Here is a 19,916-nt window from a genome sequence, read left to right as displayed (position 1 = left end):
GAGAAGCAAGGGAGACCAGTGTCAACGCCTGCTGATCCCTAATATGGACCCTAGAAGTTCGATAGAACAGTCACGGCATTACTTCGTACGCAGAAATCGGGAGGCTCTCGGCCAAGCAGCCATCTCACACCCAGGAACACGTAGACGGCACACTCACTGGGTCTTGGCGACCTTCGGGGTCGGCATCTGGAGCTCGGTTCCGAAAACAACATCCCAAAACCGGCTGGTGACACCGAATCCATTCTCATAGTCGGCGAAGTGATGCTGCAGATGATACTTCTTGAGTTGCTTGTAGTAAGACGGAAGGCTGTGCGGGACGAAACATGGTTAGTGACCGTTTGGCAAGCACAAGGCACTACTGGGTACTCACTTGCGGTGGTGCAGGAAGTAGTGTGTCATGTCATAGCAGATGTAGCCAAACACGCCGCCACAATAGGCCGTCAAAGCGGCATACCAGTTGTAGGCGAAGATCGCATGGGCTAGCTTCCAAAACGGTGCAGCTAGGATGACGAAGAGGGCCGGAGGCATCACTAGCCGGTATTTGTCCATAGGCAGGTAGTGGTGGATACCGTGCAGCAGGAAGTGCAGAGTGATCCCAACCCGGTTATCGGGAAGGAACCTGGACCCGTTAGACGTGGATAGAGCATGAAAGGCAACGCGGAAACCTTACCGATCGATATGGAACAAGAATCGATGCATGAAATATTCGATCAAACTCCAAAAGAAGACGCCGAAAATCCAATAAGCAGCGGCAACACCCCCCAGTCCGGTATAGCCGATGAAAGTACCATATGCCACCGGAGGAAGCCAGACGATAGGCACTACATACCATGCGGTCTTGCTCAGAGGTTCCAGGAAATTTCCGAAAAGGGGAGCGGATTCGCCTCCCCGATAGTGACGCGGACGATGGATCTGCTCGAGATAAAATTCCTTGCTGAAGCCGCTATTCCACAGCTGCATAAGGAGCGGCTTGTTGAGATCCAGGAATTTGAAGGCCTGATAGTCTTTGGTGTAATCGGTTTCCACCGTCAGATCCTCTTCGCACGACATGCCGGTCGTAGCGAACACGGGACCAGATTTATTCGAAGACCCATTGGCCTTGGATAAGCCGGCGGTCCCATTTGAGTCGGTTGCAAGGAACCCAACCAGGCTCTCCTCCAGGATCTCGTATGCCGCCTCCGAATGTTCATGAGACACCGGGTCGCGCAGGATATCCTTCACGTCCTTTCCCGCATAATCCAAGATCAAGTCACCACCTCCGGGGTGATCGTCGACGAAAGAGGTTATGTCGTAGACTTTCGATCCGATCGTCACGTAGCACGATTTCGCATTATTGTGGGACTCGACCTCCGCGGGCGTAAAAGTCGGGAGTGTTCTTCCAGGCATGATGGCGGGTGGACGGCCAAGGGCTGGAGATCAGGCAAAGAACAGCAGGAAGCAGCGTAGAAATTCGGAGGATATGGTTGGACTGGATGGCGAAAGGACGCGACGTAATAAATGGACCACGCAGGAGTGGCGTGAGCGTCGAAACGGGGTCTCCAGACTCGCGGGTCCGAATACTCCGATGCGAAAATTTCTCTGCGGCGACAAGGTCAACCAGAGGCGGGCTTGACCTAGCAACGAACGACACAAAGAGAAGCAGAAGAACCGCCAGATGAATCTCACAGGGAAGGGCCTGCGTTTCTGATGTGTTTATACCGGGAAATTCGCAAAAGGCGAGTGAGGGGAGAAGGAGAGAAAGCGGAAAGGGAGAGCGTGCACGTGATCTGACACCCTCCAGGCCGAGGCTAAACCCCTTTGGGCGGTCGACCCCCTGAACATGATCGGATGATCTATATACATCATCCATCACCTTCACGCTGGTCAACATTTAGTCGGCTCAGTCCATGAGTCCCCGTACGCAGGACGGGGGACGCTGAAGAGTTCTGGAGATACCAACTAAGTTTCTGCAGGAGCCCTCCTCTGGAACATCTCCGGCTACCCGTTCCTGGGTTCTGCACATTCCCGGTTGACGTACAGGGTAGATCAAGCTGATGATCCTTCTCGCATAAATTGATGAGAGGAGTCAACTCCCTCCCCAGGCCAGAACAATGGATCAAAGTTCAATATCCCCCTCCATGCATCCATGGATGCACCTTCAACAGAACAAGTGCCTGGGACCTCAACGTCCCCACCTTCATCCACTCACAACTTCCACCCGCCCAGATCCGGTTCTGCCGAGACGGATTTCCCCATTCCTAGCAGGCCCTCACTGGGATTTCTCATTCCCAGTCATGGCAATTCTGAAACAGTCAGACGAGACGATCATCAGGGACCTCAAACGGGCTTCAAAACTGTTACCCGACTCGGCGGGAACCCAAATCTGACTGGTCCAAAAGACCAAGTAGAAAGAGGAAACGAGAAACCGAGTCAGTGGAGAGACATGACTATTTCAGGGGGGTATATACTATCAGCTCTGCCCCCTTTTCCGCCGTCCTCTCGCTCTCCTTTGTCTGCTGGCAGTCAACGCAGTCCAGCGGCGGACCAGATCTCTTCCGATATCCATCACTACTGTACGGAGTCCGGCATGCCCATGCCATACTCGCTCTAATATTAAGGACGATTTGAGTTTCCCCAAGATAGAGCACCCTTCTTACTGGGTCGTTTTCCCCTGTCGAAATCACGGCTTGGTCGAGCTAACCGTCAAGAAAAGTGGAGATTCCCATCCTTCTGTCAATCATTTTGTCTCGACCAACTCCGCCAATTGCTTGCCCAGAGCCCCAGTCCGCACTTAGTTCCAGTTAGCTCGAGCCCAGGGCACAAGCTTCTTTTGTTGCCCTTTCCCCCCTCTTCAAACATTCAGAAGCAGGAAGAGCGTGGGAATCGAAATCATTACACCTGGCTTACTCTCCTTTTGACCTCGCGCACGAGATCTTTCGACGTGGTCACCACCAGGATCCCTCCAAATGGAGTCTTCCACGTTGCCGTCGTCCCCATTTCCGGGCAATCGTCTGATCGCCTACCTTCAGACGCTCACCAAAGCGAAAAAGGGATTGCCCTACGGTCTACCCGTCTGCGTGGCTCTTTCGCATACCATCACGAATTCGGAGATGTTGCTTCAGCTGGCATCTCTCGTTGGCCCTCATATAGCGATCCTTCAGGTCCACGCCGACATCGTCGATGACTGGTCTGATGAGACAGTGCGTCAATTAACATCTTTGGCCAAGAAACACGCCTTTTTAATATGGGAAAGTGGGCGCATTTTGAATGCGACGGTTGATGTGGTTGGCCGGCAAAAAGCCGAATCGCGCGAAGTAAGGAATGAATTGGTGGATTTGATCCGGAAAAAATACACGAAAGGGATCATTAAACTAGCCTCATGGGCCGTTATGTCTACCGCCTGGGCCTCTGGTGTCGCAGTGAATAACCAGGAAGCCGACATTTTGATTCCCACCCTGAAAGCTGCCGCTCGGGAAGCGGTCGCTGACGCGGTCCAAACCATCCGAACGGAGATCACGGCCAACAGCAACCCAAATGAGCGCCCCCGGACCGGGACCGATTCAATGGAGGATACCGACGGCCATGTCACACATCATCTCTCATCGGGTTATGCGGTGGACGAGAATGGTCTTGGGCTTCCACCTCGAAAAGCGTCTACCATCTCTCTGACGCAGACCATCACGCAGCACACCGAGGATTCCACGAACTCGCCACTGGAACAGCAGCAGTATGAGCATACAGATACTCTGGGACACTCAGGATCAGTTGATTCAAATATGGAGGATGGCCTCCCATCCCCGCCTCTTCTGGCCCGTGGTCTTGTTCTGTGCCTTCCCTCAGTGAATGACACTTCATTCACTGCTGACTATAGACGGAGTTGCATTGCTGCCGCCCGTGCAAACCAGGACTTTGTCGTTGGATTTCTCTGCAGTGAACCGTGGCACCTGGTCTCCCAGAGGGACGATATCTTTGACATGGACTACCGTGGAGCCGCGGAGGAGCAACAACTCAGCCCATATTCCTCCGATGAGGAAGATGAACTGCCTCCACTTGCCTTGTTCTCTCTCATCTCGCATAGACTCAACTCGATGCGGGGCAAGCATCTTGCCGACTACACTGACGAGGACGAAGACACGACGCCAACAGATACCAACTTATCGGCAAAGTTGGTCGAGTCCGATAATCCATTAGCGACGAAGCTTTTCTATATCGTTGAGCAAGCAATGAAGATTCAAGAGGCCTCTCGAAAGGAGAAGGAAAATATGCAGTCGACTGCGCGGCCAGACGAGAGGCGGAAGATCCTGCATATCCCTATTGTATCATTGCCATGATCCCAACGGGGCCGAATTTCGGCAACAATATCAATTTTCTGTATTATCGCTCAATGTGTAGACGTCTACATTTCACCCTAACTATGAGTAGATTCGTTGGCGTGCATGACTGGAAAGGTGTTAGCATTACTTCGACACGACAACAGTGGCAGGAGAATTTTGCATAATCACTGACTCTCAAGTTACTGGGTTGCAGTGTATCCCCAGCTGTATATAGACCATGGGTAAAAGACACGAGTAACGCGAACAAGTATATTTGCCTCTTTGGGTAGCAGTCACATGACACCGTCCCTCGACCGAATTAACGATTTCAATTTCCCCACTACCTATCAAGCAACCTCGCAGTCTTCAATTTATCGTCTCTACGAGTACTTGCATGGTTTGTCCCGGCGACAAGATGCTTCTCGGTTAGGTTTTCGGAAATGCCACCTTGCATCTACAAATTTCAACCCAAACGATGCCCCATGACGGAAACATAGGCCAATTACTGTGCGGTTGACAGTATACAACTGCAGGATACAGGATATCGAGTACCTCATCCTGCATTCCCTCTGTGCCCTCGTCGCATTGTGTTGGCTCCAGAGATAGCGGCAAATATGCCGGAGCATTCACGTTTGAGATCTTCCACAATGGCTCCCAACTATTCCCCAACACAACACCCCGAAGGGTACGAGGGCAGCTTTGGAAATCCGAATGGGCATCACGTAAAAAATGGCGCACAATATTTACCTGAAGTCAGAGAGGTGGACTCGATGTTGGAGTCTGTCGCACCCGTCAAGATTATTCTACCGACTGGCGATGTCATAGTGGAATATGCATGTCCCAATCGCACTCTCGTTGCTGGCGGTCGTTGGCAAGTCTCTAGCGACGATCTCAGGCAGAATAGTCCATACTTTCGGGCTCTGCTTGATCCCCTCAAATTCTACGAGGGTCGGCAGTTTTCGCAACAGAAGTCCATCAAACAAGAGACGGCTGCCGATACGATGGGAGGTGTCCCGGACAGCTCCAATACGGAAACAGCTCAAACCTCGTTGCCATCAATTAGATTACCGAGTGACCATTTTTCTTCCGAGCTTGGTGTAGATGCTATCGAAATGTTTCTCAGGATCCTCTCCTTTGACTCCTTCGGCAACGAAGAGAAGGATAGTTTTACTGCAGAACTGAGACTCAAACCTACCTCTCTCGTGGCCCGACTTATAGAACTAGCAGATGCGTTCAATTCTCCAGACATCGTGCGAGAAGCTCTCACGCGGTCTGCATACGCTTTCGGCAAAAGCAAATCTCCTCTGTGGAAATTTGACGTATCAATCCTCAAGCACAGTGAGGATAGAATCCGACAAACCATGTATATATCCCGGTTCCTGAACGAACGAAACGTCTTTCAGATCTCCTCCCATACCTTGATCCTCCTCGGATCTCGATTCTGGGCCCACGGCATTGAGACACCGCTCTCCACGACCTTCCGCTGGAGACACCTGTCAGACGGCCTAGAAGGTAGGCACGCCATCCCATCAACAACCCCCGGCTCACACCCCAGACTAACCCCAACATAGAGGAGTTATACTACCGACGACAATGCATCCTGAACACCATCACCGATCTCCAAGCATCATTCCTACGCGCATACGGGGCCCTAGACACCCCCGAAGACATGAAACAAGCCTCTACCACCACCGTTCCCACCCGCCACTACCAATGCCGCTGCGGCTTCGGAAACGCCAGCGCCTGCGACGCTTTCCACCTAGGCCAAATGACGCGGTTTTTCTCCCTCCGCACGAGGACCATCTTTCTCGGTTCGACGTTAATCGACCCGGATTTCCACCCGGACGTGGATAGCGACGGCGACGAAGATACCCCACCAGCGCCACCCAGCGACATCAGCGCGCTGATTTCCTCCTTGAAACAATTCCCCGACTACCAGATCGACACACACCATACCGGCTGCGGAGTCCGGCGCCGCTTTCTGCCGCCGCTGGACTGCATTGAGCGGTTTGTCGGCGACAGCAGAGGCCTGCTTGGGGTGGATCTGCGGTCGTGGGACGCGACGGAATGGCCGTTGGCGGCTGGGTCGTGGGCAAACCGCGCCATCCGGCGTGCGCTCGTGGTTGATGTGCATTTCTCTCGGATCAATGCCATTCATCGTGTGACGCCGGGCTTGTCACGTCCGGACTCCGCGGAGGAGAATGCTCGATTGCTTTTTACGGCTAAAAGGCGGAATTGGGAGGCTTGAGTTGGGGTTCTTTTGGAGTTTTAGAGCCATGCATATACGAAGACTGTCATGGCGTTGTTGTACATATTACCTGTTCAAGGAGCTAGCGTTTGTGTGGTCACGAATGTTGATTGAATCAATTGCATGGGGAGGACCATCAGCCGATTGGCTCCTCTTATTATAAAGACGGTGCCACGATAGATGTAACGGACAAGCATGTCAGTCATACCATATGGATTGGTCCGAAATGCTACCTTGCTGTTAAAAAGCATTGAGGTAGACTGAAATTGTCTAGGATAACTATCTCAATAATAATAGTTTCATATTTTTTTTTGCTCTTATAACACTTGCTGGCCACCCAGGCAATCGCATCAGACTGGCTAATTTCTAAGTTCCTAGGAATAACCGAATGTTAGAATGATAAAACACCATGGAAATCCATCACCGCTACTCTCTACATTTTCTGTCAGCTTACACCGGGTAGGCGGCAGACTCCTCGTAAAACATCCTTTGTGCATATCCAAAAAGCGGTCAACGCCAGGGCAACGATGGATGTTGCTTTACCCAGGAGTCTGATCCATCGGATCCGGGCCAGCAGAATGGCCAGAGTCGTTGCTCTCCTCAGAGGAGGACGGGCCTTGAGTTGTACAAGATCCTAGAATATCCCCCCAACTGGGAATTGTGTCGCTATTCAGCAAGTCAAGGAATCCCGTGTTTTGCATAAATTCCAAATACGGGGCGTAGATGTTGGAATCTGATGTGCCTGCGGATGGTGAGGTTCCGGTGTGAGGATCCGATGTCGAAGCACCGGAATTATCAGAACTTTGTCCTAATCCAGGAGCTGAAGATCGAGGAGTCGGTTGAACCAAGGGATCGCTCGCAGACGAACTACCCTGAAGACTAGCCGGGTTACGCGGGGTTGAACAGTCGTCGTCATCACGGTCATCGTCTTTAGCATCCGCCCCCAGAGTATGCCGAAGTCTCCTGTAGATTTTAAGTGCTTTTCTTGGGGTCGTTTCGTGCTCAGAAAGTACCATCAGGTATCTGTACACTCTCGTTGCGGCCAAGGTAACCGTGTCGACCATGTCGGGGGCATGCTGACACTTGAGGGAGAGTTCTAGCAAGAAGATTGCCCCTGACTGCATCAGGAGGTGTAATATGCACCACCACGGGGTTGTCCCATACAATTCCTCCCCATCTGGAGGCTCCGGGAAAAACCGGATCACATTGCATGCCGCGTTAATACAGTCTGTAGCTTGCTGTTTGCAGAACTCCCCGTAATCATCCAAGCCCTGAGATCCATCACCACCAGCGTTCATCTTCAGACGGAAGAGGCATGGTCTTGTGACTAGAACCTTGGTGCTGTAAAATAGAATAGCAAGGCTTATCTTGTGGCTCGGATGGTCGGTTGCGATCGCTACCGCTGTAAAATCATATATAGCCGGCACCTGCAAAAGGAAGGAATTAAGGTCCGCTAGGAGGTTTTGTATCATGTACTTCGTAGTTTGCCAGGGCACATTTGCCGCTTGGGGACCGTAGAGCGCAGTGGCCGCCCTCCGGCCGATGGCCGTCAACAGCACTACCTGAAGGAAGTACATTGCGTTGGATGGGTCATTATAACGGATATCGCAGTCCTGGTACTTGGCATCGCCCTTCTCACCCGGCTTGTAGGTCGATGAAGCCCCGGTCAGTTGACTGGTCCGATCTTTCGACGACCTCAATAGACGGGCAGCGTCTTCCTGTATAAATTGATCCTCGTCAAAAGGAATGGGAAGAGGTGTTGAATATCCACTCTCATGTATGCAAGAGGGGCGGCCCGTTAGTACACTAAGGTGGTGCTCAAGAACATATATGGACCACCAAACACGGTATCTTGTCTCCTTAACGTCGTCGGCAGAGCCCCCAAGGTTGCGTAGGTGCAGCCCAAGGTCTATAGCTCCCTGTACTGCATTCACACAGCGTTTCCGAGATCTAGAATAGACGCAGAAGTCAGATCTGAATCCACGGGACGAGGTCTCCAAAATTGGAAATAAGTAGACCTACCGATTCACTTGCCCTATAGCTAGCAGATAGAGGGCAGCCAATCCCTCGGTCTGGATGTGTTGGAGATCCGAACGTTGAAATCCGGTGCCTTCGATGTCCAGAACCCTAGCCCTTTCGAAATATAGAGTATGATTCCGTTGATCCACTCCACTGGTATTGTCTGTCAGCTGAACAAACAATGCACCGATAGCAAATACCATGTTCAACACTGCGCGGAATCTTTTGCCTGTGTAGATGCTGGTGTTTGAGAAAAATCCCGCGAATTGGCGTTCGAACACGGATTTGCGGATAATCGGGAAGGTCTCATGCACCTGAGAAAAGTACGTATTGAAGAGTCTTCGAGCAACAGGTGTTGATGGCAAGCCATTTGGGTCAAGACGGGCGGTGTAAGGCTCGAATATCGGCGTGTCCGTAAAATAGCTCCATGTCGCTATGGGGAGCTCCGGCCCGAGATGGCCTTTGTCTTCGTCAATCACCTTGTCCACCTCTCGCAGCCAAGTGACCTCTGAGCTAGTTCCAATAAACCCTGTAGCCAGTGAAATTTCGTCTCTACTACACTCCTCTTCGGTCGAGTCAGGAGGTCGAGCAACAATGGAATAATGCTGTTGTTTCGCGGGTTCGTCAGCGCCAGGCTTTGGTTTGTAGGAGGCTTCCTGCGTTTGATTTAGTGACAGACGGGGTAGAAGGGGGTCGATAACACCACTTTAAGAGTTGCATCAATGTCAGCGTTGGAAAGACCAAGCCGGGAGCCCAGTTTCTGGATGGCTCTCTTGTGCGTATCTATGGCTTTCTCGAGCGTCGCTACTTGGCTTCAAGATCGTTAACATGCGTGCTATGGCATCGCTCTAGGAACCAAACACTTACGCTCTTACTTTCTCCCGCTTACCGTCGGTGTAGCAACAGAACTCATTATTGATAAGACAATTATGGCAGCCATTAGTTTCTCCAGAACATTTGACTTTCCTCGTCCTGCAGTTCTCGCAAGCCCGGGCAATGTGGCGTCGACGGTACCTCGCTGCGTCTTCTCGGGCAGGCAGTCGGGGTATGGGCACTTTCTGAACACTGGCCTTCCTGTTCAGACCGGATTCACTGGAGCCACTCGGTTGGTTGGAATTTGAACCGTTGGAACTGTTGTTGAGATCGGTGGCGCTTGGTGTAGGATATGGCTGTATTGGAACCAATGGCGTCTGAGAAAGATATGGGTTCAATTGACTAGAACCACGATATGGATTGAACGAGGTGCTTGAAAATGGATGGCGGTTTCCAGAACTCCCTGTGGTTTGTGTATAGGGGTTCGACGGCCCTGCTGTAAGGTACGGATTGTGCGGAGTGCCCGCATTGGACGGATGATATGGGTTCAGCGAGAGGCTTGGGCGGAGTTGAAGCCTTGGGTAAATCGAAGGAGGCGAGCGGGAGGAACCCGATGCGCTCTCCCGACTGCTCGATGTAGATTGTTCGTCTGGGTCCATTTCGGCAAGATCCAGCTCATCCTATAACAAATGAGCTTGTGCCTGTGGAAGAAGACGAGAAGTAGCACAATCAATACATACGAAGCAACCAAAGCTCCTAGTAAACGCGGAAGGTGATTGAAGGGCCCGGAGCTGTTCTTTCCTCGCTCGGAGGGGCTTCTCTCCCAAGACAAGCGCCAGATCAGGAGGCAGTGAAGCCTTCCTAATAGCGTCATGAGACATGGTATGGGCGCTTCATGTCTATATTTGGGCGCAAAGAGGGAGAGGAGTCAGTACGAGGCCCCTTTCCCTAATGTGCAGCACAGTAATCCTCTGGTGGATTTCTTTCCGGTAACTCAAGGAGAGTCGCATGTGGAAAGGATTGATAGAACCAAGCATTGGTAAGCGCGAGGAGGTAGTAGGTTTTATGGCACAGAACAAAACCCCCCTCCCACACCCAAGGCCTTTTCAGACATGATGGGACCGAGAGGCTGGAAGAAAGAATCATCAAATAGATATTGTGCGTTCACAAGTCTTATTGCCTATGTCCGATACTGGGAACAGCTCTATTCCTCCTGTTCTAGGCATATCGACCAACTTCCCTCATGGAGGGTAGGAATTTCGGCAAGAAGCCCGACTGGCACCAACATGTGTCACCAGTTAATGGAAGATATGGGAGACAAAACTCTAATCAGCGTCTTCACGGCAGTGCGATGGATATGATTTCCAGATATAAAGATAGCCGCCGGTGATACACGCGCGGTAACCTTGGGTCCTTGGAGGACTACCTTTCAGAATCTGGTCTAGCCAAGCTATGGTTTATGCAATGTTGACTGGCTGGTTACCAAGGCCATGGTGGTCCTGGAGGTTCCATGAGTCGGATTGCATCGACTGCCGCTGATAGGCCCGGATCTGTCAAGACTGGTAAGCATGCGGGAAGGCAGATGACTCCGAGGAGGACCGAGGTCGGTGTGGATATATATGCACGAGATGGGGGAGGGCAAGGTTTATGTGCTAGATGAGGGAGTTTCATAAAGCACAGCGTGGCCTGATATTGTCGTAGAGTATCACATCAATTCAGCATTGTCAAACTTACCGGCTGTCTTGTCCTTGGGCTCGTGGGTTGACGGTCCCTGGAGTTTGCACAATTAAGCTATCAGCTTACATCATGCTCCTCGCGAGAGGACAATGTCGTTTGTCGGAAGATTGAGCCGGAAACCACTGAAGCCAGACCTCAGGTAGTCCACTCACGATGGGAGAAAATCATAAGGAGGCTGGTTGATATTTTGGGTGCATGTCGGAGGACTTCGATTCCGAATTGAACTCCATGGGACTAACGGTACATGAAATGATTACTCAACGTTGAGCCCAGTCCAACTCTAATGGGGTTGCTGCAAGGGCGATGCAAACCATATAGTCGTTAAAACACATGTAAAAGATGATTTAGATTTCAGAATACAACCTGAAGCACAAGAAGAGAAGAAACCAGCAGCACCTTGACGCAGTCCGAACATCATTAATACTCTATACACCAGAAGAAAAGATTTACTCGATGACATATCCCTTTGCAACGGACTTGACATCCTTGGAGAAGCCAGTGCTTTCGCCTTCCATCTCTAACAAGGCGACATCCGTGACGTCAACTTCCACGAAAGGACTGGCCTTGGAGAAGCGCACGTTCATGGGGAAGAACTCATTCTCGTCGCCGTCACCAGTGGCCTCGAATTCGAAACTACCAGAAGCGTTGCTCTCGTCAACCGTGCCGAGAGTCCAGTCCAGGCTATCCCCCGACACCTCGTAGACCGCATCGAAGCTGGACACCGCGGGTTCTTCGGTGCTGTACGGAATCGTCACCACGACATCTCGCAGAGTATCCGAGCCGGTCAGCTCGTACTCGACCGTCACCGTCGTGGAGTCAGAGCCCTTGTTGATCCAAACCGTGAAGGTAATCGGGAGGATGTCAGCGCTATCAGAGCCCGAACTGGCGACTCGCCAGCGGAGGACACCGATTGAGTTGTTATCCGGGAATCGCTTCGCCGTGTCCTTCAACTGAATGATGGAGGAATTGGTGAAGGCCGCCTTGTCCACATTCGGATGTGTGCGGAATTGCGCACCATGTGTGGGGTTGGCGAGGACTCCAAGTCTGAGTTTGGTGAATGCTGGGTCTGTGATACGAAGTTGGAGGTCGCCCTTGACTTCAAACGATTTCAAGGCACCTTCTCGAGTAAGCGTAGCGGAAATCGTTTCGGCGATGGTCACATGGACAGGATCGCGGTCCGTCGACAAAGAGGCGCGGGCAGAGGACGTCTGAGCGGGGGTAGATGCTTGCGGGGTGACCAAAGGGCTGGATTCCTCAACCTCCGGACCAAGGTCGCCGCGGACCTTCTCGTAGATATCTGTAGTTTTCGATTTCTTTCCGAGCTGCATACCCTTTCCACGGGTGGGCAAGGGCCTGAAGAAGTAGGAACGTTAGTTGCAGCCAGGGGATGCATTGACCGGTTCGGACATACTTGGCGAAGGATTTCTTCTTTTCGGCCTCATAGGTATCATAGGTGTCCGGGACCGCAGGGCGCGATGGCGGGGTGTAGACTGGATAAGACGGGGTTCTTGGGGCCATGGCACGACCAGTACGTGCAGCCTCCTTCCGCTGCATCTCGAGCTGCTTCGCCTTTCTTTTGCGCTCCTCGCTGGCTTCCAGCTCTTTGTTCTATCGAGATAGGTCAACCTCTGATCGTCCCACGGATCATAAACCCTAGACCTGGATGGGCATACCCTTTCAATAATCTCCTGGATGCGTTCTTCGTGACTCTCCATCTCCAGGAATGCCTTGATCTGCGTCAAGGAAAGATTCTCCCTGTAGCCCATAGTCACCAGCTCATCGAAGGCGCTGAGCAGCTCGAAGGCATTGCGGAGGATCTCGCGCTCGTCCAGACTCTTGCAAATGCTGGTGGTCACTTGGGCGAAAAGGTGAAGGCTGTCAATATCCTGCAGGATGTTCGATTGCCGATTGGTGATAAGGACGATATACAGCTCGTCCAGGGGTTGGTACACGAAACGGACATTGTCTTGCTCGACGGTGGTGTGCTGGGTGCCGGAGTCCGCCAGCTTGGGGAACGACGCAAGAAGGGCCTCGATTCTGGAGCGAGCAATCTCTCGGAATTGGCGCGACAGGACAGCTTTGCCCCCGCGGGTGCATATGGACGCGGCGAGGACGACCTGTTTGTGTGGAGGGGGAGTCGATTAGCGATGACGGGAGGGACCAACGCAAGGACAATCAGGACGAAACAAGGATATAAACATACCATGGTGGGATCAAGAGCAGAACGAACGGGGGATTGAGTGTCGGGGAAGGAGGGAGGACCACAAGGGAGGATTTGGAGGAATACAGATCGATACGATGCCAGATAGACCAAACCGGCCAGCTGCCCCCTTACTCAGCACACCACGCCTCACCGCCTTGGCCCGTGCCCAGCACCATCTCCTCGCTTACCACAGAAAACCACTCGACTTCTCTTTCTCTAACTCTACTTTGCCTCCTTTTCTGCCTCACCTCTCTTCTGTAGGGCGACCTACTCCCTTGGAACTACCCTCTCTCTTATACCGCTCTCTTTAGATACAAGGTCAACCCTTCCAGAGGGCGTTCACCCATTTGACAACTCCCCCCCTTTTTGGGACGCCACTCGCGACCCAACGGTTCCGGAACGCGCTGAGACTTCACGCGCCTCATAGCTACACCTCTCACCCTACTCTTTCTATGCAATGACTACTACCTCCGCATTAGCTGTTTCTGCCATGGAGGTTCCTGGGATAGACGATACAATGGAGATGGCGTCTCCTTATCAAGGACATGCCGATGATTTCGACATTGACCTTGATGTCATGGAAGACCACGTCTCGACAACTGACAAGGACATGATGGGTGATGATGACTTCCAGGATGCTTCGCATGACATGGGGTTTGAACCCGACGGAGCAAACGATGCGGATATGATGGATGACGTCGCTGAGCCAACGATGGTCGATGCCGATGAACACTACCACGCCGCAACCGACAGTATCGACATGCAATACAGCGGAGAGAAGTCCTACGAGGCGGAAATGCTCGAAGACGACTACTACGAGGATATCGATGCACCAGTACCGGATTCCCATGATGATGGCCTTCCTTCTCATGAATATCATAGCACCGATCACGTACAGGACCTTCCCATTACCGAAGAACCTCTTACTGCCGATCCCGACGCCGACAATACGACAGCCGCGCCCCACCCCGAGATACGAGTTGAATCGGTTCCTGATGCCGACGGCGAGACGAAAGGAGAGTCAGATCAGCTGCATACTGATGATGATGATGATGCGCATCGTGTTGAAGAATTTGAACCACACCAGCCTGGGGAGAACCAAGCGACGGAGGCCCCGAATGACACTAACGAAACAGACCAGTCGGATTTCAAGGCTGTGCCTCATGAGGATAATGACGATAATTATGTGGTTGTCGATCAGCCCGACAACGGAACAGATGCCCAGGAACATGAAGCAGCTGCGGCCGAGGAGAAACCGACCGAGGCCCAGCAAGTAGAAGATGTCGAAACGTTCCAGGCGAAGGAAGAGGAGACCCAGCCCGGTCAGGAACATGAGCAGGAGGCTGACACAGCCGAACATTCTGCCCTGTATCCCGTGAAGGTTTATTATCAAGATAATGAGATTTCCCTATTTCCACCTCGAGAGGGTGACTCGTCGGAGACCTTCTTCCTTGAGGATGAGAGTCTCGCATACGAGCCTTTGGGAAAGCTCTTTGCTTCCTGCAGAAAAGTCCTCCGGGACCACGTCGGAGAGAATGAAGTTCTCGTTATGGATATTGATTCTTTGAATATCCAGCTAACAGAGGTTCGTAACCCTCCCGCACGACGGAATTGCGTGTGCATGCTAACCAGAAGTGTTCAGGATTCGGTGCACATCTCCAAGGTGACTTTGTCTCAAGTTGTCGATTTATATCTACATTTGTGCCATAACGATGGTGTTGATGAACCAGAGGCCCTTTACCTCACACTAAGCACTAAACTGACTATCCCCGCTGAAGTGTCGGATCTTCTCTTAGCCGCGAGCGAAGGGAAAGGATTGTCCGAGATCCACTCCTGGGATGATTACCAGGAAGTAGACGTGGCTTCGGCTGATGCTGGTGCTAGGGGTGAAGGACAGGTCCCAGAAGAGCCGCACGATGAAACCTCACCGGCAGCGGAAGACCACCAGTCAACGGAGGCAGCCCCAGAAACTGGCTCTCAGGTAGCCCAACCCGAAGAGAGTACTCCTGATACTGCTCCGAACGAGGACAAATCAGAGCCTGAGAAGGGTGTCGACTCCGAAACTCAGACACATTCTGGCCTTCACGCACAAGATCATGTTTCCAAGGAATCTGAGGCTGAGAACGACGTTCAGGAAGTGCACCCATCAGAAGATCTCGAACATGAGGACGAGAACTATAACTTCCACGATCAGGAAGGCCTGGAGGACCCGTCGTATGACTCCGAGGCGCACCATACTGAATCTACAGCTACCATTGCTCAACTACCTGCAACTGAGTCGAAAGAAAACCAGCAGTCTGGCGAAGAGGACGATGTTGCGGGTGATGATCATGGCCGTGACGGTGCTCATGATGAATTTTATGATCCCGAGAGCGTCGATGATGAATTTGCCGAAGAGGCAGCCCATCAAAACGTCACGGAGCATGAAAGCGTCAAACCCGCTGAGGAAGCCGATTCTGGTGAAGTATACGACCATGATGAAGCGGAACTTCACGTGGAGGAATCATACGAAGAGGCTCCCGAAGAGGATGACTATCACGACCACGATGCCGAGGATTTTACTGCCGAGAATAATGATGATTATATCGAAGAAGGTCTGCTGGACGAGGACGGAGAGGACATGCCAAAGGTTTCCGAGCCCTTGGCGGACCAGAACTTCGAGGAACCTGCAGAGCCCAAATCCGCATCTAGTCCAACCCTGGCGGAGAATTCTCTAGGTGCTGCTGACGGTCACTCGAAGAGTCCGTCTAGCGGGTCTTCTGAGGATGGCCCTGGTGGCATCCAAACTGAAGCGGAACCCCGCACAACAGAGTCCGTCATCGACCATGAACATGAAGAGCTCGAATTTGAAGATGGAGAGCTCCTAGACCTAGGCATCCCCGAAGAATTCGAACCTACGAACCAAGAAGGGAGCGCCAAGCCCTCTGGCTCGGCCTCGGTCAAACGACAGCGTGATGCAGAAGACGAAGTTGAGGTGGCTGAAAGTCCCAGTCCTGATGCCAAACGATCCCGGTCATCGTGACCAAATTAGGTATGTTTTACTCCGCTTCCCCCTAATATCTCCCCATACCGTTTTATGCCCCGACGTGGGTATCCATGGGGTATATGTTCAGTGTATACCGCCCATCCTGCGTTTCCCCGCGGGGGACGCACTGTAAGTCTAGGTTTGTACGTGACATGCGCGTTTAAAATTTGTTTTGCTCCTCCCCTGTTGTTTTCTGTCCCGATTTGTGGACGCCTGTGAGATACCTCTGAATGTGCTCGGCGTTTTGGGCGCGTGACGGAAGCTTGATACCAAAGTGCTGCATTTCAGTGTCTAGCTAGCATCGGGTGATGGTTGGCCTGGGTTAAGTTTAGGAACACGACCCAGGGATATGTCCATAGCGGGTATGATCATTAGATGGGTGATATCCGGTGCGAATCTGATGATGTTGAGCTGCGATGTGGTCGTAGGTGATCTGTAAGGGTTGTCCGTCCATTGAAATTCATATCGCACTAGGTGTTGTTTTATTGAATTTTCTAGTATATTACCTAGTAAGCATCCCCTACATTCGATCCTGCAAAACACAGATCCCGGTGGGAGATATTAAGGACCTAGATAAAGGTGCAGTTGGTGGAGTCTGGCGAATGAACAGGATCTGGTGACAGGAAATCATAAGAAAATTCTGATATTAATGGTGATGGTGTAGGGGCGATGAGGATGTTTCATGTGTCCAGCCGAAAACAGGCCACAGATGTGAAACGCCGATCTGGACGGGAACAGTGCAGACAGAGCCGAGGGGACAATCTGTACATGCAGGAGACTGGAATGGCTGGACTCTGGGGGTGAGGGCGTACGGGGAATGGACTGATTATTTTATTTCCATTCCTTTTTGTCAAGCGGTCCTTTCTGATTGCGATGGATGTTCTCCTTGGATCTTTTCCATGGATGGAGTTGAAGCTATTAATAGTAGTGGACGGACGCCGTATACTTCATAGTATACCGCTGGTCGAGCTCGTACACAGAACGACGGATGACAAGAGAACTGCTATAGACATACGGCATCGAACATCGCACCGCCCATGCACCAACTCGAACCAGACCTGAAATCCCTTCGACTCGGTCTTTCTCGCCCTTCCCATTGACTGACGCGTCCAGAATCCCTGGGTCCGGCCGAAAAAGGCAAAAGGCGCCCCCACCGCACGAGCAGTGGACGGCCTCAGGCAGCACCGGTCCCATCTTCATCTCCCTTCGTTCGCTTCCCTCATTCTTCTCCTCCTCTCTCCATGCTTCAACCTCCCTCGATCCTCGTCTTCTCCTCTCTTCCTTGGACCTTTCCCTCTGAACAATCCCCTACGCCCTTACCACGCACTCCCGTGGGGCAATCCCTCCCCGACCAAACGGCCTAAACGACCACGACATTACCCGCCCGTCCGTCGCTGCACTGGCCAGCCATTCAGCCTCCCCCATTCCCCGTCTCTTCCATTCAACCTCTCCTTCTTCCATCCTCCCTCACGCTCTCTCGTCGGCTCGAATTTCTGGAACCCTTTCTTTGGTTCCCCTAATCCGTCTTCCAACAAGCATTGGAGCCCATCCCACCAAGGGAGCTGTCCGCTCCTCGTCCTCTCTTTCACCATGATTTCGAACAAGTATGACCTTCCTGCATTGGGTCGCCCGCCTGCCGCAGCTCTCTAACCGCTCCCTCCCGTGTTCTGCAGGTACATCGGCCTCATGTTGGCCATTCTATCCACAATGGCGATCGGTATGCCTCCTTCCCCTCTCTCTCCACCCCCCACCGCGAATCCTTGTTCACACTGTCTAGGTACAAGTTTTGTTATTACCAAGAAGGTTCGTCCGCATTCATCCCATCCCGCCGTCGCCGACAACAGCCGGTCACCACTCCCCAACTCCCTCCACGCTCCCCCATCGGCTCCTGCGATCCCATATCCGCGGAGACTGACGATTGCGCCCAGGGTCTAATGCATGCCAACGAGCGACACGGATTTGAAGGCGAAGGCTTTTCCTATTTAAGAAGCCCCATCTGGTGGGCTGGTGTCCTGACATGTATGACTCTCGCACGGTTGCACAACCTTCACAAGGAGGGGAGCTGACAGTGGTGATAGTGGCCGTGGGTGAAGTTGCCAACTTTGCTGCCTACGCGTTTGCGCCGGCGATTTTGGTCACTCCGCTGGGAGCGTTGAGCGTCCTGATCGGGTAAGATAGGGTCTCCACGGTTCACATTCTTTGTCTCGTACTGACCCAGTGTCAGCGCGGTCCTCGGTTCCTATTTCCTCCAAGAACGACTTGGAACGCTCGGAAAGCTGGGCTGTGCGATGTGTCTATTGGGCTCCGTGGTGATCGTTCTTCATGCGCCGCCGGATAAAGACGTGGAAACCATCGAGGAGATCCTCGGTTACGCTCTGCAGCCCGGGTTCTTGCTCTACTGCCTGGCGGTGGCTATCTTCTCAACTGTCATGATATACAGAGTTGCTCCCGTCTACGGCAACCGGAACCCTCTCATCTATATCTCCATCTGCTCCACCGTCGGCTCTGTCTCTGTCATGTCGGTCAAGGCGTTCGGAATCGCTGTGCGACTGACCTTTGGAGGAAACAACCAGTTTACCCACGCGTCGACCTATGTTTTCATGGTGGTCACCGGGTTCTGCATCCTCACTCAGATGAACTACTTCAACAAGGCTTTGAATCAATTCTCCACCTCGATGTAAGCACCCAACGCCGTTGCGGCCGATACGAGACTAACACGCTCCTAGTGTCAACCCGCTCTACTACGTGACTTTCACCACCGCCACTCTCTGCGCCTCCTTTATCCTCTTCAAGGGCTTCAACACCACGGACGCGGTGAACACCATCTCCCTGCTATGTGGATTCCTGGTGATCTTCTCCGGTGTCTACCTGCTGAATCTCTCCCGCCATGACCCGGACGGACACCAGTTGGTGAATTCCAAGCTGGATGACGAAGGCGTGCCTACCGACGGCATCGCCAGCTTCCAGACCCGTCGGTCGATGCAATCTCGCCGGAGCAACGAGCCTCACCGCCGGAGTTCCTCCAGCCTTGCATATCTGAACGGTCACGGCGATCGCGAAGGCTTGATGCGCGGCTACGATGTGGAGACGCAAGCTTTTGGCCTGTCGGAGTTGACCGAGGAGAGCGATGGCGAGCCGGGCCCGACGTATAAGAGAAGTGGTGAGGTCGAGCGCACAGCCCACCAACCTACCAAGCATGCCGAGCGATAGTCTGTTCGCCCTCGTCGACTCTTTCCGTTTTCATGTCTGTTTTGGGTTCTATTATTATGATGAGGTCATTGCTGTTACGTTTCAAGCATTATTCTCCATCTTTACGCTCGTCTGCTCTATTCTTTCGACATTGGCTACCTACCTTTCTCCAACCGCCTGATGCATTGTACTATTATACTTCTTACGCACAAGTTCTCCGGATGAAGAACAAGCGACGGTCATGAATGATTTGGATGCGGACGTTGATTGGAATGGATTGCATGGGTTTTCGGGTTTCAATGCCGGCGCAAAGGCCTGCAACCAACACCGCGATTGTATATACGCATCAGCATCCAATTTTGAAATAGATCTTATGTATTTTTTTTTTTT

At 52.3% G+C, this 19,916-nt stretch overlaps 8 protein-coding genes across 8 annotated transcripts; 5 read left to right on the top strand and 3 right to left on the bottom strand.

Moving 5' to 3' along the window:
- Positions 1-153: 153 nt before the first annotated feature.
- On the bottom strand, positions 154-1,386 carry BDV59DRAFT_201514 (fatty acid alpha-hydroxylase; the record flags this gene model as incomplete). Its single annotated transcript, XM_073693822.1, has 3 exons — positions 154-307; positions 371-619; positions 671-1,386. 3 exons carry the CDS (start codon positions 1,384-1,386, stop codon positions 154-156), a joined length of 1,119 nt encoding a protein of 372 aa, XP_073548506.1.
- A 461-nt stretch (positions 1,387-1,847) lies between these two features.
- Positions 1,848-2,865, top strand: BDV59DRAFT_23504 (uncharacterized protein). Its single transcript, XM_073696019.1, has 4 exons — positions 1,848-2,397; positions 2,448-2,552; positions 2,623-2,639; positions 2,693-2,865. The coding sequence occupies exons 1-4, from the start codon at positions 2,126-2,128 to the stop codon at positions 2,782-2,784; spliced, it is 486 nt and encodes a 161-aa protein (XP_073548505.1). The 5' UTR covers positions 1,848-2,125; the 3' UTR covers positions 2,785-2,865.
- BDV59DRAFT_23438 (uncharacterized protein) lies at positions 2,795-4,399 on the top strand. Its single transcript, XM_073696018.1, has one exon. The coding sequence runs from the start codon at positions 2,946-2,948 to the stop codon at positions 4,308-4,310; it is 1,365 nt and encodes a 454-aa protein (XP_073548504.1). The 5' UTR covers positions 2,795-2,945; the 3' UTR covers positions 4,311-4,399.
- Positions 4,400-4,656: 257 nt separating this feature from the next.
- On the top strand, positions 4,657-6,683 carry BDV59DRAFT_177062 (uncharacterized protein). The gene is made up of 2 exons (XM_073689551.1): positions 4,657-5,804; positions 5,864-6,683. Exons 1-2 carry the CDS (start codon positions 4,907-4,909, stop codon positions 6,538-6,540), a joined length of 1,575 nt encoding a protein of 524 aa, XP_073548503.1. The 5' UTR covers positions 4,657-4,906; the 3' UTR covers positions 6,541-6,683.
- A 396-nt stretch (positions 6,684-7,079) lies between these two features.
- Positions 7,080-9,472, bottom strand: BDV59DRAFT_201511 (CeGAL family transcription factor; the record flags this gene model as incomplete). The annotated part of the gene is made up of 4 exons (XM_073693821.1): positions 7,080-8,490; positions 8,563-9,215; positions 9,266-9,371; positions 9,435-9,472. The coding sequence occupies 4 exons, from the start codon at positions 9,470-9,472 to the stop codon at positions 7,080-7,082; spliced, it is 2,208 nt and encodes a 735-aa protein (XP_073548502.1).
- A 1,811-nt stretch (positions 9,473-11,283) lies between these two features.
- On the bottom strand, positions 11,284-13,406 carry BDV59DRAFT_177061 (coatomer subunit delta). The gene is made up of 4 exons (XM_073689550.1): positions 13,313-13,406; positions 12,783-13,226; positions 12,521-12,717; positions 11,284-12,462 (listed from the first exon to the last, which is right to left on the bottom strand). Exons 1-4 carry the CDS (start codon positions 13,313-13,315, stop codon positions 11,556-11,558), a joined length of 1,551 nt encoding a protein of 516 aa, XP_073548501.1. The 5' UTR covers positions 13,316-13,406; the 3' UTR covers positions 11,284-11,555.
- A 116-nt stretch (positions 13,407-13,522) lies between these two features.
- Positions 13,523-16,873, top strand: BDV59DRAFT_177060 (uncharacterized protein). The gene is made up of 2 exons (XM_073689549.1): positions 13,523-14,897; positions 14,955-16,873. Exons 1-2 carry the CDS (start codon positions 13,770-13,772, stop codon positions 16,332-16,334), a joined length of 2,508 nt encoding a protein of 835 aa, XP_073548500.1. The 5' UTR covers positions 13,523-13,769; the 3' UTR covers positions 16,335-16,873.
- A 714-nt stretch (positions 16,874-17,587) lies between these two features.
- Positions 17,588-19,915, top strand: BDV59DRAFT_177059 (DUF803 domain membrane protein). Its single transcript, XM_073689548.1, has 7 exons — positions 17,588-17,941; positions 18,011-18,054; positions 18,115-18,140; positions 18,266-18,356; positions 18,416-18,506; positions 18,562-19,014; positions 19,064-19,915. The coding sequence occupies exons 1-7, from the start codon at positions 17,928-17,930 to the stop codon at positions 19,545-19,547; spliced, it is 1,203 nt and encodes a 400-aa protein (XP_073548499.1). The 5' UTR covers positions 17,588-17,927; the 3' UTR covers positions 19,548-19,915.
- The last annotated feature ends 1 nt before the right edge of the window (position 19,916 follows it).

Source organism: Aspergillus ambiguus (genome assembly GCF_047715705.1).
Source record: "Aspergillus ambiguus strain CBS 117.58 unplaced genomic scaffold BDV59scaffold_13, whole genome shotgun sequence".
NCBI classification, from domain to species: Eukaryota; Fungi; Ascomycota; class Eurotiomycetes; order Eurotiales; family Aspergillaceae; genus Aspergillus; species Aspergillus ambiguus.
The sequence above is the reverse complement of the archived record's forward strand: the minus strand, read 5'-3'. Positions and strand labels throughout refer to the sequence as shown.